This window comes from Astyanax mexicanus, chromosome 13, assembly GCF_023375975.1.
Source record: "Astyanax mexicanus isolate ESR-SI-001 chromosome 13, AstMex3_surface, whole genome shotgun sequence".
Taxonomy (NCBI): Eukaryota; Metazoa; Chordata; class Actinopteri; order Characiformes; family Acestrorhamphidae; genus Astyanax; species Astyanax mexicanus.
The window spans coordinates 39,377,661-39,393,531 of NC_064420.1; the positions used below are offsets into that span (position 1 = coordinate 39,377,661).

At 39.1% G+C, this 15,871-nt stretch overlaps 1 protein-coding gene across 1 annotated transcript in view; it reads right to left on the bottom strand.

Annotated features, from left to right (window-relative positions):
- xkr7a (XK related 7a) overlaps positions 1 to 14,359 on the bottom strand; it is a 31,338-nt gene extending 16,979 nt beyond the window's left edge. Inside the window, exon 1 of the mRNA XM_007246865.4 lies at positions 13,180 to 14,359. Coding sequence (XP_007246927.3) covers positions 13,180 to 13,691 — 512 coding nt within the window. The 5' untranslated portion in view covers positions 13,692 to 14,359. The remainder of the gene's footprint in view (positions 1 to 13,179) is intronic.
- Between the last annotated feature and the right edge of the window lie 1,512 nt (positions 14,360 to 15,871).

The window sequence follows — 15,871 nt, forward strand, 5'->3', positions numbered from 1 at the left end:
TCGTCCTCCCTCTCACACTCCCACGCTAATACTCAACACACACACACATACACACACACACACACACGTACAGTGTCCATTTGAATCACAGCCCAACTGGAAATGAGCACTGTGTGTGAGTGTGTGTGTGTGTGATGTATCTATTTATAGTTTTATTGCAAGAGAAATTTGGTTCTAAACCCACTTGCCACAGTGTAGTGGCAGTTCCGCAAACCATAAATTCCTGTAAAAGCCTGCTTTATTTAAAACGACCAGGCTAAATATTCAGCTTGATATAACACCAATTACCCCTGCACTGCAGCTGATTTACACACTCCACTTACCCCCAGGACTACGGTTATCAATTCCCACGAGTGGTGGGACACCAAAGCCATAAAACAAGGATGCTACGGACGCTAAAACACCCAAAACACTTTTCAAGCTACAACCCACACTTCCACACTTTAGAATCTGGAATTATTATTTTTTATGTACTGTATTTAATTACAGTATATACAGTGCACACTAAGAAAAGTAAGTACAGATTTGTACTTAAAAGAGAACAAAGCTTGTCGCTGGGGCTGTACCTCATATTGAGGTACAAAAAAGTACCTTTCAGTGAAAGTCCTTTTTTGTACCCATGTTTTTTTGTGCCAGTAAAGATTATTAAAATTCTAAACATTATCATCAACTAAATTTGGCTCAAAATTATGATGATCCAAAATTGTCTGGCTTTCAAATAAAAAAATGTGCAATTAAAATATATATTGTTTATTAGTACAGTGTTAGAGAATACTGAATGTATCTTTTGTCTGGTTAAATGGTACAAATTTGTACTTATAGCTGGTAGGAATGACTTTGTACTTCAGAGGGAACAAATCTGACCCTGTAAAGACCAGTATTGTACCTTTGAGGGTACAATTATGAAGAGTGTACCTTTGAGTACAAAAAAGTACTTATGTCGTACCTCTGTTTTTTAGAGTGTGGGGAAAATACTGCTAAGTATTTATTACAAAAGGTCAAAATACCTGCTGCAGTGTGTGCAATCTTGGCCAGAAACTACAAAAAAAACTACAGGAAACGTCTCACCTCACCTACTTGTTAATTTTACTCATTTTATTACAATGTGATTTTTGGGATTTTTTTTTTAGATTCTGTCTCTCACAGTTGAAGTGTACCTACAGTAAAAATGACAGACCTTTCCATTATTTGTAGGTGGGAGTGTAGTGTATCAAATACTTATTTTCCCCACTGTACTGTACCTTCTTCATTTAAACAATACTGAGCGATGGAGGTAACTAAAAACATTACAAAATGTCTTATTATATCAATTTGTAACATATATTTAACAGTAATGTAATTTTCTTGTGAGGAAAAGTTAGGAAAACTATTACTCCACATTTATGACTAAGAAAAATTTAGAATATTTGAATAAGGAGAAGCACATCAGCTGCAGAACATGGCTAGAGAAGATTCTGGAGGAACCTTTCTTATTCAAACCTCAGACAATAGTTTGGTTTGCTCTTGTTGTTAATGTGAATTGGATCACCATGACCAGATCCTAAGAACCCTCTGTGGTCTTTAGAATAAAGGTTCTAAATGAAGTGTTTCTGATACATATATATGTTTTTCAGTCACTACTCTCTACATCCTGCTGATTCAGAATATTATGAAGTATCATGAATTCACAATTACAAAGCTGTGCAGAGGACTTTTAATTTGAATCGATGAACAAAAGAAGTGGAGATATGGTGATGTCCACCCCAGCCTTCTGACTTCCACACATTCAGCAAGAGAAAGAGAGAGAAATGAGTAAGACAGAGAGAAGAGAGAAAGGTGGATTAAACTAGCTAAAGACATACTTTGACACATTGATATGCATCACAATGTCCCACATAACATTTTGACACTACTATAATATATTTTAGCCATATGGAGACCACAGGAATCCAAAGTAGACCACAAATGAGTTAAATTTTAAGCAAGTATTTTGGTAAATAAACAAATGCTGAAGTAGCTTAGCTAATGTTACTATCTCTGTCCTGTACAGCTCATATATTTCAGCTGGTAAACAAAATAGGCTGATATCAAGCATTAATTTGTGAGAGTATAGTGTAAAAATGGACTTGAACTTGAACCTGGTGTTTAAATGGCTCTCCCTGCCAGCGTTTTATATAGCAGTGCTCAGATTTGCAACATTGAGGGGAAGAGTATAGGCGTGCTGTTGCTTCTGAAAAAAGTCATAGAGAAAAACACTGTAGATGCATATGGTACATATATAGTCTGGTAAAAAGAATTCAGAATAATAATAAGAATTTAGAGAAGAACATTTAGAACAACAGCCAATAAGACCAGGCCAGGGCATCCTTACAAATTCAGCCCAATAAGTCTCCAACTATTCTAAAATATCACCATGAGTCCTTCAGGCTGCTCTTGCCATAGCTGGATAAAACCTGTGCTGTTGAGAAAAGGCCAATTCTTGAACACATAATTTGAACACCTCCACAAAGACCAGGTCTCCTGGAAAGTTTGATTTTTTTTTTCAGATGACTGTATATATACTAGCTCACACAAAGCAAAAACAGGCTCAAGGATGTATTCCTTGTGTATTCCTGTGTCTTGTCAATTATCTTTGACAGGTAGCTCACTCCTTAGTGATTGCCAAAGGGCATATAATGATTACCTCTCTTCCGACTGCCTGTATGGGGGCTCGTTTTTCTCTTGTACTGGTTGGGAACGAGCCTAAATGCTTCTCAGCCATTGCTGGAGGAAAGATGAGATTGAAAACCATCTATCAAAACATCCAGCAGATCAACAGACAGTTTGTTTATCCTCTAGTTATTTTGGCCTACTTTGCACTATAGTAGCCATCTAGCAATCACTTAGCAACACCACAACAATCATCTTAAATACCATAGCAACTGCTTAGTAACAATGTAGCAACTACCCAACAACACAATAGAAACCACCTATCAATGACTTTTGCACTTGCAACACTGCAACCACCTAACAACAACTATTGCAGTCCCCTAGCTACACCATAGCAACCACCGGTGATATCACAGCAACCAAGTAACACCAGAGCAACCACTAGGCATACCATTACACCACTTAAAGCTAATTAATGCTTCTAAATCAAATCTATATTATAGCTTTCGCAGACCCTATATCTAAGTAGCGCAGCATAGAGTTATGCTGTAGCAGAAATGTAACTATTCTTTATATGATCCAGACAACAGCAGCTGTGATTGGTCCCGATGATTGGCCTTCATGTTCCCACCTACAAATTCCCAACCATTGCGGTTAAAGTGCAGAGCAATCAGTGTTGGGAGTAACGCCGTTACTTTTTTTCAGTAACGAGTAATCTAACTAATTACTATGACTGTAACTATAACGCCGTTACCATTTCAGACACCCCGTTACTGCACGTTACTTTAGCCATGAACTTTTTTTTTAACTTCGCTTTGCCCTGGTTAACCCCTCCTTTTTCCGGTGAACTTGAGCTTCTGGCCGCTGTGCCTGTGGTTTGGCGTGGTGAAGTGAGGCACAATTGTGACGATTTGCGTGCTATAATCAATTCAGTGATTGCCGTGGACAGACCAAGTTCCGAATTAAGGACGTTAAACTCTTTTTAGCTGCTCCGGTTTATGAGGTGCTGCTGCTTTTGGTAAAGCTATATAGTTATATTAATACCATTTAACGGTCATTAGATTGTTGTTTTTGTCCATTTTTTTGTTTTGTTTATATATACATATTTCCTTTGAGTGTGGCTTGGTTTGTTTAATTTCATCCCCAGACGCGTTTTTCCATTTTTTCCGTTTTTTTCAGTATTACAAGCTTTAGTAATTTTCTTTGGTTGTGTGGAGAATTTCGTTTTGTTTTTTTGAAATTCGTTAGATTATATTTTTGTCAACATTTTGGATTTATTTTCGTTTTTTTTTTTATAATAATAGTAAATGCATAATTGATTTCCTTTTTTTGGACGGGCGAATAATAAAAAGTAACGCGATAGTTACTTTTACTGGTAACTAATAACTTTTATAGTGGAGTAACTCAGTTAGTAACTCATTTTTTTGGAGAAGTAACGAGTAACTATAACTAATTACTTTTTCAAAGTAACGTGCCCAACACTGATAGCAATGCAGACACACAAACGCACAAGACTCAAAGCAGAATTATAAACCAACCCTTAAGCTGTGCAGTCATTCAGTTTTTCTTTAAATAAATGCACTTTTTAGGGGGTCCATTTTTTCAAAGAGCCCTAATTGACCTAATTTACTTTACATCCTTTAGATGCACAATGGGCTTTTAGTGGGAAAATACTAGGGGTGGGACAAAATATTGATATCGCAATATATTGTATAATTTTCATTTGCGATACTTTAACGATATGTGGTGTCAAATATCTTTTTTTTTATATATAAAAACTTAGGCACTCGTTGTTCACTCAATTTTCCAACAATACTAGATGTCAAATCCTGTGAAACTGAAACCAATAAATCCATAATTCCTTGTATTTCCTTATTTATGAGTATTTTATCCTCTTCAGTAACACAGATGCAGTGAAGTATAGTATTAAATAGTCCTGCGGTACATTGAACATCATAGAATCACAGTGTCATGATATTATTGTTATTATGGGCAATGTATCATGATTATATCCTATCACGAGATGCCCTGGAATTCCAACACCTAGATATTACACTGTTATTTTTTTTCCAAAAGGGGGAAAAAGCGGGAAAGTAGGTGGCATAACAATTCAAGCCATGCCCACACAAAGAAATGTCTCAGAAATGAAGTTCCCTACTGTACACTTAAGATATCTGACAATATGGTGACAATATTTCAGGCCAACGTGTTCAGAAGAGGCTCTTGGCTACGTCAGTGATCTGCTGATCACCTATTCGTATAAGTAGCAGATCACAGCCGTCTCCCTTTTCGGGCTCACCGCTGCAGATAAAACCTACAGCAGTAATCCCTCTAATGCAGGGCTGTGATGAGCCCAGTGCCGGTGTCAGCTTTAATGGCATTAGCAGTAATTCCAGTCAAACAAAGCCAGAGTGCAGGGGAAGCTGCATGTGCCAGCCTTTATAGCGAAGTCTGATTCGGACGGAGTGGAGGAGTGGTGGAGTGGAGGAGCGGAGGAGTAGTGGAGGGCAGCTCTGCAGCAGCACACACAGCTTTATCACAGGAGGGACACAAAGAGGAAACTGGGACTGGGGCGATGTCTGCAGAGCAGAGGTGTAAAGTTTAAGCCCTTTGTGTGTGTGTGGGGGTGAGAGAGAGAGAGGAAGATAGACAGCGAGAGAGACACAGAGGGATTCAGAGAGAGAGAGAGAGAGAGAGAGAGAGAGAGAAATGGAATAAATTTTATAAGACACTAAATTACTTCACCTCAAGTGTATCTCTTGTGGAATATTTAAATGGATGGCACTGATGCAATTACTCAAACAATGGACGTCCATTAGAGAAAATAAGAATGACTGGGTCAAATTCAGCTTGGCTAAACTACTAAGAATCAAATGACCCCTTTAAATTACTCTGTTACTCTCATTCTTTCCATCTTTCTTTTCGTAGTACCAGTAAGTGACCTACAAGAATATAGGGACATTGAAAATCTATATCAGAAACCAGATTCAGAAAAAAACTTTTCAAATTTCTTCTTTAGATAAAAACTGTACGAATGCACAAAAAATCTTGAGATAATCGCAAAAGTGTGGTTTATATTACCACATGCCATTCATGACTATCACTACATGACTGGTTGTGATGTGATTGGGTAATTCAGCTATTGTGGCTTTCACACTATATGACTAGAGATTAGATTATGATTAGAGAGACACAGGATCACAAATTATTGGCGACTCAACTGGTTGCTCCCTAAAAACAAGTTTTCTCACAAGCAAAAACTATGCAGAAACTAATGATGACAAGCAGAAGATGATTTGATGACTTTGATTGGACACATGGATCTATCTCTAGGCGATCCCATTGACTTTTGATTCACAGTGGCCGCCTGGTCTAGATATTAAATCTGCTAGATATTTGCATGTATATACATATATATATATATATACATATATATATATATATATATATATATATGTATATATATATATATATATATATATATATATATATATATATATCGACTCTTCGATACTATGAAATTTACCTACACTGAAAAAAGGATACTTTGGACCAACCTAAAAACATTACTCTAATTTGTTACATCCAAATGTATTAGTTTTTCAACTTATATTTATGATTTAATTAGAATCCAACATTTTGATTTAAAATCAATCAATATATTATTTCACCCAAGTATCAAAAAGTTCTTTAAAACAAAAAAATATGATTCATAATTAATACCATTTTTTACACTATTTTTGAATCTGGAAAAATCGATTAATATTTATTACAGCCATGTAAAGTTTTAGCTTTGATTAAACAAATTAAAAATATTTAATTCTGTTGGTTAATTTTACGAACTTTCTGTAACTTTTTTTCAGCAAAAAAATAAAACCTACTAAATTGCTAGAATAACTCAGTATGACTTAATATTCTAATATTAAATAACATTCTTTCATTCTTTAATTCACCACCCAAAGTCAGTGTAACTGTGTAATAACGCAACTACGAAAAGAGTAACTTGCTCTTACAGCCTACAAAACTGCAAACAAGCATTTAACCTTTATATATATCTTCCCTCAGTAGCTAAGAGAAGATACCCTGAGGGGAACAACTTCACAATGATGGGGAGGGAGGCCACGCCTTTTACCTGTAATAGTGGTGATGGGAGAGTGAGACTGACTGACAGGAAAACTCCAGGAGGAGTGATCTGATGTGATGTCATAACCTCTGAAATGATTTTTTTTAATTACTTATTTGAGTTAAATGATTTATTTGAAGTTTTTTTAATAGGGAATGGATTTGCTTTCAGGCAAACTGAGAAAAAAAGGTATAAACCAGAAATCATAATTTTTCATTAGACCAACATTAAAAGGCACTTTAAATCAATGACATGGTTGTTACACTTTTTTTCAGTGTAAAAAGAGAAGAGCATCATACTGGTAATTGGTATTGGTGATATCCTGTATTTATTTATAAAATTATGAGACATGAACATTTGAGTAAGTGTGTCCTTTATCTAGTATATAACAGGAACAGTCAGACAATAATCTGAGGCTTGTCAAGATGCTCACAGCAAACAAACACAAACAAACAATGTAGTTTCTACATGAAGACTGCTGAGTGTTTGGTTAAAGAGCTCAGCTCAGAGTCAGTAATAAGATGTCCAATATCGCAAATCTGCAATAAAGATTAACACACAGTCCGATATGCAGTCTGAACTGTTGCAGGACAGAAAAGATGTTTGACTTTGACTGACATGCCCGGCAGGCTCAGAGTAGGCACCATCACGGCAGTAAACATCATTAATCCTTCACCATACTGCAAGGCAACCAGCAGAGTCTAAACACATAGCAGCCTGAGCCCATCACAACCAGTCAGACCCCTCACAGGCTGACGAGGCCAGCAGAGTGCCCACAGGCTTATATTGTCATTCACAATTGCTCTACATCTCTCTTCCCCATAATGATATCACCCTGAAACTTAAAGTGCATGCGTTATAGAAGACTGCAAGTTTTGTTCATTAGAAACGTTTTTTTTTTTATGTACAATGACTGTACACTCTTAAATGATCTGTAAACTATATAGAAAATATTTAAATTGGAATTCACAACATAAAACCCTCCATTACTTACAGGATACAGCTCAAATATTACATCACGGGAGGACCAGAGATTGGTAGAGCAGCCAAAAACAGAACTCAAGAAAAAGTTACTTAAAAATAATAGTTACACATATAAAAAATAAGAAAGTATTTAGTAAAACACTAACTCAAAAGCAATGAGTTACTTTCTCACTCTCATTTAAAATTCAAAATAGAGTAAGGAATTTAACTATGTGTATTAACGGTACTTATTGGTGTTCTTTGTGGTCCATCTCTTATTTGTATGCTTCTTTTTGAATGCTCAGTGCGTATGTGGCTGTGAATTATTCGGGAGTGGATTTTTTTTTTATTACTATTATTGTTTATTTTTTGCATTTATTTGAATCATTCTGTTATATTTGTACTTTTTTATATACTGCCGTAAAACTGATGTGAATACTGCAAAAAAATGGAAAATGGAATATGCAGAATTGTATTTGTATTACATTACATTGTACTATGTAAAATAAATAAATAATACGTTCCAAAAAAAATGAAAAAAAAAATGAAATAAAAGCTAAAGCCAGCTTAAAAAAGTGTTGGCCAACTTTATCATTAACCATTAAAATACAGGACTGAACCATTTATAGTGTTTACTATCAACTTATCAACTTTATTAATATATCACAGCTGAAGAAAAACAACTTTTAACAATAGCTTAATTAGTGCTGGACGATATGGCCAAAATTTATATCACAATATATTCCTTAATTTCGGTCAATACGATATAATTTCGATATCGATATAAATACTTTGAAGGCCTCAGAAAAACTGCTAAGAATCCCTGCAATGGAAATCTGTACACTAATGTCTGAAATTTTAATTTCAGTCTTTAAAGCCTCCTCTCACAAAAAACTGTATAATATTTTATAAATAAAAAATGATCAGAATAAATCAATGCTTACTTTTATTTGCATGAAGCAAAATAAAAACATGACATCCCTGTCAAACATAAAACTATAATCTATATACATATTACCAATATAAATAACTTTACATTACAACAGAGGCAGAGCTTCTTATTCTTTTGTAAACATATTTAACAGATCAAAACAAAAGTGCTTCAACCAGAATAGGGAATACAAAAAGCCTTCACATATATAAAGGGAACATGATATCCCTGTCAAATAAACAAACCTATATCAACTATAAATAACTTAGATACAACGTAAACTACAAGTGTTTTAGCCAGAATAAGGAAGATATTGTGTGTAGTGAATCTGCTTGAGGTGGAGGAACGGATGTATTACTGTTGCTGGTCGGCTCCACTCTCCAGAACAATTTGGATCAAGCTGAAGTCGAACCACTGAATTAGACCTGCCTCCCTCAACTATCCGCTCATTCTTCATCTTAAATGTCCTGCGCTGAAAACGAGCGGGTTAGGGTCGGTATCGTTTCATCGCGGGAGGTTTTAGGTGCGGAGCGGAGGGGAGATCTGCTCCGTTAGGGTCGGTTTCGCTTCATCGCGGGCGGGTTTTAGGTGCGGAGCGGAGAGGATCCGCTCGGTTAGGGTCGGTTTCGTTTAATCGCGGGCGTGTTTTAGGTGCAGAGATCCGCTCGGAAAGGGTCAGTTTCGTTTCATCGCAGGCAGGTTTTAGGCGCGGACCGGAGCGGAGCCGAGATCCGCTTGGTTAGGGTCGGTTTCGCTTCATCGCGGGAGATTTTAGGTGCGGAGCGGAGAGGAGGCGACCCAGGTCTAGCCTAGCCTAGCCTAGCCTATCTGGCTACGTGCCTGTATGATTGCGTCATCACGCACTGACGTAGCCCGGCTATGTTCAGGGCTGCAGTGAACTGATGCCGCTAAAAAACGCCTGTCTGTAAATAATACATATCGATATGTCACAAAAATTATATCACCGATATTGAAACATTTCTTATCGCGATAAATACCGATATCGAAATATTGTCCAGGCCTAAGCTTAATACCTGACACACTTTGCCCAGTACCAGACACTGTTTACCTGCTAACTTCAACAATCCATTAGCCAACATGTTTTTTTTTTTTTCAGTTCTTGAACTATATAAAAGGTCCACATTTTTATTACATTCAGAGCGATTTGGAGGACGCAACTGATGTATCCTTCATGACCTGCACAATGTAGGCCAAACTACATGGGGGGTAAAAGAAAAACAGCACCACGAAAACTGAGCAAAAACGTCAAAAATCCTGAGCTCTGGAGCAGAGTTTGTTTTATAATGTAACGTAAAACAGTACACATTTTGCAACACAATGTTACCCTATGACGTTTGGGTGTGACAATACCACAAAACCTTGTTTCCTATTACTCTATATGTGTGACCAACAGGCTACTGAGAAACAATCTTCATAGGGCAAGCCTACTGAGGACCGGGTCTACCTCGACTACTGCCTAGGCTTATGAACACTCTATAGAGCAACATAAACTATATGCTGTAAAAAAAAGCACATAACAGTGCATAACAGCACATTTTTAAGTGTACATCTAGGTGGCTATGAAGACTAAGACAAATCCTAAGGAATGCCTTAGATTTGCATCAAGGACTAAATGTATATACTGAATGATTTAACAAGAAGCTCAGACATCTAGCAGAGAGACAGAGAGAGAGAGAGAGAGAGAGAGAGAGAGAGAAAGAGAATGAGAAAACAATGCAATCAACAAACTGTTCTTCAAAGCCAGGTTTCACTTCTATGAATGAAAGTTCAATTAAATGGATAACATGTGTTTTGAAAGGCTAGCTCACTCACAGATCTTCTAACAAGCTCAACCCGAAGAGAGTTCAGCTTCTGTGGGGCGAGGTTGTTCTGTGTGATGGGCCTGTGTGTGATGAAAAATCTGCCCTAATTATGGGTTCAATCTCTTGACATCAGGTTTTCCAATATACAGTCCTAACCAACTTAATTCCAACAAAAGAACGTACAAGATTGCTCCTCAGGATTTGACAGGTAATAGTGCTTTAAAAATCTGTGATATGGACTAGTGTCCTGTCTGTTTAGTTAACCTACCGTTCCCCTAATAAATCCAGACAAACATTGTACTAAACATGCTTTAAGATGATGTGGATTAAAGTATAGTATATTAATTTGAAACAAATGAACATTCCTTCCTTTTAAAATGTATAATGTCAAAAAAGTTTTCTAAGAGTCAAACATTTGTGGAGTTTTCTCTCAAAAATAACTTTGTTGGTTCCCTAAAAAGCTTCTTTATACACACCTCAGATGAAAACCTACTACACCATAAGTGGTTCTTCTATGGCATCATTCACAAGACTACTTTTGGGCACTTTATTTGTGGAAGTGGACCGTTAGTGGATCACCCAAGCAGGACATTCCACAAAGCGAGGTCATGTGATGTAAACAGAGGGGTGTTGGTTGTGGCAGCAGGGTGGGAGTATTCACATGGCATTGTCCTATATATAGGTCAGGGGTGAAGACCAGAATATTAAAATTTAATGAACAGCAAAATGAAATAAACAGAAATGAAAACACTCATTTTTATGATGTTTGGAAGATCTCAAAACAGCCTGACCAACCTTTAAGCCATCTGAAGATATCTGTCACCACATGCCGCACTGTTGGGAGATACAATTACCTCCTGAGTACATGAGTGGGTGTGCCTCAGCAAGCTCCTGTTGCTCGCAAAAAACAGGGCCGGTTCTCTCCTAGGTTTGTTTAAAATCTCTGCAATCATTTATAGAAGTGAGGAAAGAATCTTGGGCTGTTCTGAGCCAGTCTTTCTCACTGTTCAAAAGACAAAGGGATTTTAGAGTGTGCTTAAGGCGATTCCTGGCTGACAGCCTGAAAGAGTGGATGAGTAGACGATTCTCTCTGGGAGATTATTGACCCAGAAGCTTGTGAGAAGAGGAAGAGGAGGAGGAGGTGTAGGAGGGGCCCCGGAAGCTCCATGGCTAGCAGATGATGAACTGGCACGAGACAACAGGAAATGCTGGACAGTGCTAATGGAGTGGACCTTTCTTCAAAGCAGCTTCGTCTACAGACCTTTGACTTTTGGCTACTGTATAACAGTAGTATTATATACATATAGACCTATATACATAAAAACCTTGAGCCTTTACCACATTTTGGACTGCATACCCTGGTATTATTGGTTGTGGTATTTCTTTGCCTGAATAGAATATGATAAAGGCAAGAAAGAACGGTACAGATGCTACTGGGGCAGGAATGAGATTTTGACCAGGTAACCTAAATCAGGTTAACCTAATCCTAAACTTGGAACATTGGTCCATCAAATCAATCATCTGGCAATGATGTATAAAAATCAGTTATAAATGTGCTCACTTTTAAGTGGCCGTTGTTTTTACCTGGCATTACTTTTCCAAAGAAAAAAAAAGAAAAATTACATTTTGATGGATCAATGGTGAATCTATAGCTTGGAGTCTCTTAGGTTGAGCACACTGCTATGCCTAGCTACAACTCAAGGCAGTGCAACATCAAGCATCAAGCATCATCAACCCCTGCTTGTCACTTACTGTATGGAGTACAGCATCATATGCAATATGATGCATGGCCTATATGGTAGAACATCCTATATAGATCCTCACCGTCCCTCAGAGAGATATCAACTCATTTTCTGGGAAGGTACTGAAAAAAAAAAATTGTTCTATTGTATAGATGCCGGGAGCTTAACGCTGAAAGGAAGATCACATGCATGCACATTATCTAGCTATACAGCTTGGTTAAAGATCATATATCTATATAGTTAGTTCCCTATAGCACGCCCCTTCAATCTGAGCACAGTTACCTTCAAAGGGGAGCAACTCATTAAGCACCATGCAGGTATACAATTAGACTGGATGCCTCTACACTGTACCCCACTTTATACTACTGTATTCCTTCTATCTAACCAGATAGTTAATCTAGAAAGCTCAAGTATTCTATTATTTCTTCCACTTTCATTCCTTGTCTCTTAGGTTGATCACACTTCTAGCTACGCCTAGCTACAACTCAAGGCAGTGCAACATCGAGCATCAAGCATCATCAACCCCTGCATGTCACATACTGTATGAAGTAGAGCATCATATGCAATATGATGCTTAGCCTATATGGTAGACCATTCTATACAGATCCTAACCATCTCTCAGTGTGCTTAATGCTGAATGCAAGGTTACATGCATGTACATTATCCAGCTATACAGCTAGGTTGAAGATCATGTATCTATATAGATAGTTCCCTATAACACACCCCTTTAATCTGAGCACATTTACAACCCTTTTTTTGGTCTCAATGGGAATCAACCCATTAAGCACCATCCATGTGCATATGCAATTAAACTGGATGCCCCAATCTATACTGTACCCCACTTTAGGCTACTGTATTCTTTCTATCTAAACAGATGCAGGGATGGGATGCAGGGATGGATGGTCCAACGGTCTAGATTTAGCTTTAGTATTGAATTATTTCTTTAGTAACTTCATTTCTTGCCCTTACCTCCAGACTTGTGCCAGCTGCAGGACATGCACCAGGCTCTGGAAAAGCCACACGCAGGCTCTGCAGCACGTCCTCCCCCTGCCACTGCTGCCACCCCTGGCTCCAGCTCCAGCCCCAGCCCCGCGCTGCTCGCCGCCCTTGGCGCCCAGGAGGTGACTCTCCGCGCCGGACGCGGCCACCACCGCTGCCGCCGCCGCCGCTGCCGCGCTGCCCCCGCCGGCCTCGTCCTCAGCGTAGTCGTAGGCGAACCAGCGAAAGCTGAGCACCTGCACCACCACGGAGGGCACGACGACGAAGGCGAGCGTGAGGGCGAACCACCAGTAGTCCCGCCTGAGGTAGTAGTCGGCGGCCAGCCACAGGTCCGAGGCGCCGTCCGAAAAGAAGACGAGCAGGGCGGCGAGGGTCCAGCAGCAGTCCGGCAGCGAGTAGCGCTTGACGGCGGCGGGGCTCGGCGCGGGGGGACTCTCGGCCAGCACGGACACGGCGGCGATGCCGTCCGATTTCGCGGCCATGTTTGTTGTAGTGGGGCAGGGGATGGAAAAAAAAACGAGAGTAGGCAAAAGAGGGATGGGAGAGAGAGAGAGAGGGGGGGAGAGAGAGGAGAATGGAGGGATGGAATGGAACTGAGAGAAGAGCAGGGGGAGGGGGCTGGGCTGGGTATGTCAGTCTCTGTGTACAGATATGGAATGGGGATGGAGGGATAATGTTAGGTGGTTGGGTGAAGGGATCATTGTTTCTTGCTAAGCATCCTCCTCTGATGACGGCCTCTGGACTCTTCTGGGATGCAGGGATGGATGGTCCAGCAGCAGCATCCTTTGAAAGATGATGGATGCAGGTGTATCATTGATGCTGTGCATAGTGCTGCAGGGCCCTGCCCCTGTATAGGCTATATAAGGTGTGTGCTCCCTGAGATGATTCAACCTTGCTCTGAGATTGTGTGAGCTTTGCTTGCTGAGCAGTGTTGGTGGTGGTGGTCCATTTGGGTCCATATAGTAGGCAGCTATCGAACTATCGAAATCAGGTCAAAATTCATTACACTGTAGTCAATCAATCAATGATTAAAAACACAGAGCACTATCGAAAAGTCCAAAAGCTAAATAAAAAAACTATGCATTACTGGTGTTGCCTGATTTTAGGGCAGGGAAATTAAAGCATAAGGGAAAAGAAGGGAAAAAGCAAGGGAAAGGAAAGAAAGAAATGAAAGAAAGGAAGGAAGGGAGGGGTTGTGATTGATGCTTTGGCAGCTACTGTCTGAACGTGCAGCTCCATCTCTCTTTGTCCTAGTAGTGTCTTTTTTGAAGAATGGCGCCCCCTGGTTATTACAGTTTAAACGCTTCCATAATGCTCGCCTTATTGTATATTGATCAACGACAGATAGATATGTGTAGATATGTGTTTTGACACGTTGGGCTCTTTGGTGGAGGTGGTAGAGGGTAATCGTACTGATTGTGTGTGTGTGGGTCATTATGAGAATAATATACCCATTTAGACATAAGACTTCAGACTACACAGAAATTCTAGTTTTACATATCACAGATCACATATCTGGAGTTTTGACTAGTCATGTGCTACCACTGATTTACATGGAGTTTTACTCTCTATTATCTAGAATTATCTAAAATCCTGCTTAATTGCCTAATGCTATTTCAAGATCTGTTGATCTCAAATTTAGTTTTGACTATTAAAAATGTGCATATGTGCAGTTTGAGAGCTCTGTAATATAATTTCTAATGAATGAATGAATGACTCATGATTCATTTTCAGCACTCATGCACACACCTGTGAAAAGCGGCAGCCAATAGCGCACAGCATACTCTCAACCGGAAACGACCGTCCACCTGGAGGATTGCATCAGGCATTACAGCATTTACCCAGGACAGAGTGCCAATCCTTATCTGGGCCCAGTCATGTTACATTTACACACACACAAACTTACATACATACCACACACAGACACATACACACCTGGGCAATTTAGAGTATCCAATTTACCTAAACTCCATGCTTTTGGACTGTAGGAGGAAACCAGAGTCCCCTGAGACTCCATGGAAACTCCACCCAGATAGGGACTTTAACCCAAGACCCTAGTGCTGGGAGGCAAACGTGTTAACCATGAAAGCCACTGTGCCGCCCAAGACTTATAGACTTCTACCTACTACTAGTAGGAAAGCAATCATAAATATCTGTAACTGGAGTTTTATTTCTAATAAGTAAGTGTGAAATCGAATTTAAGTCAATGATAACACACAATTCCTCAAAATTACATTACAGATATGTTTCCCTGCCAACTTGACTATTTGGAATGGCTTTATTATTCTGTTGATCTGATATTATTACTAATAATTCATTGCTGATCTCTTGTTTCCTCAAGTATTATCTGCATTAGAGAGAGATCTTTAATGTGAATTTAAACTGAGTTAAAACTTGATAATTAGAGCTGGTGTGATTTTGGGCTGAAGCAGCTTGCCATTTGTGTTGTGTGTGTGCAGTGTTTGGAGAGAGGGGGTGGTATAGGGGGTTGGGAGGCCATTGCTCCTTTACTATGTAAACTGTAGACGGCTTTATGCGATTAAGTGGTATCACATAAGGCCATTAATCCCATGGGGGCAGTTTTACGAGGGGGTGGGTTTTGTCATTTTTCAAACAGGGGCAAGCCCATCCCCTTTATCCTCCTCCCACATTAAGTCTGCCC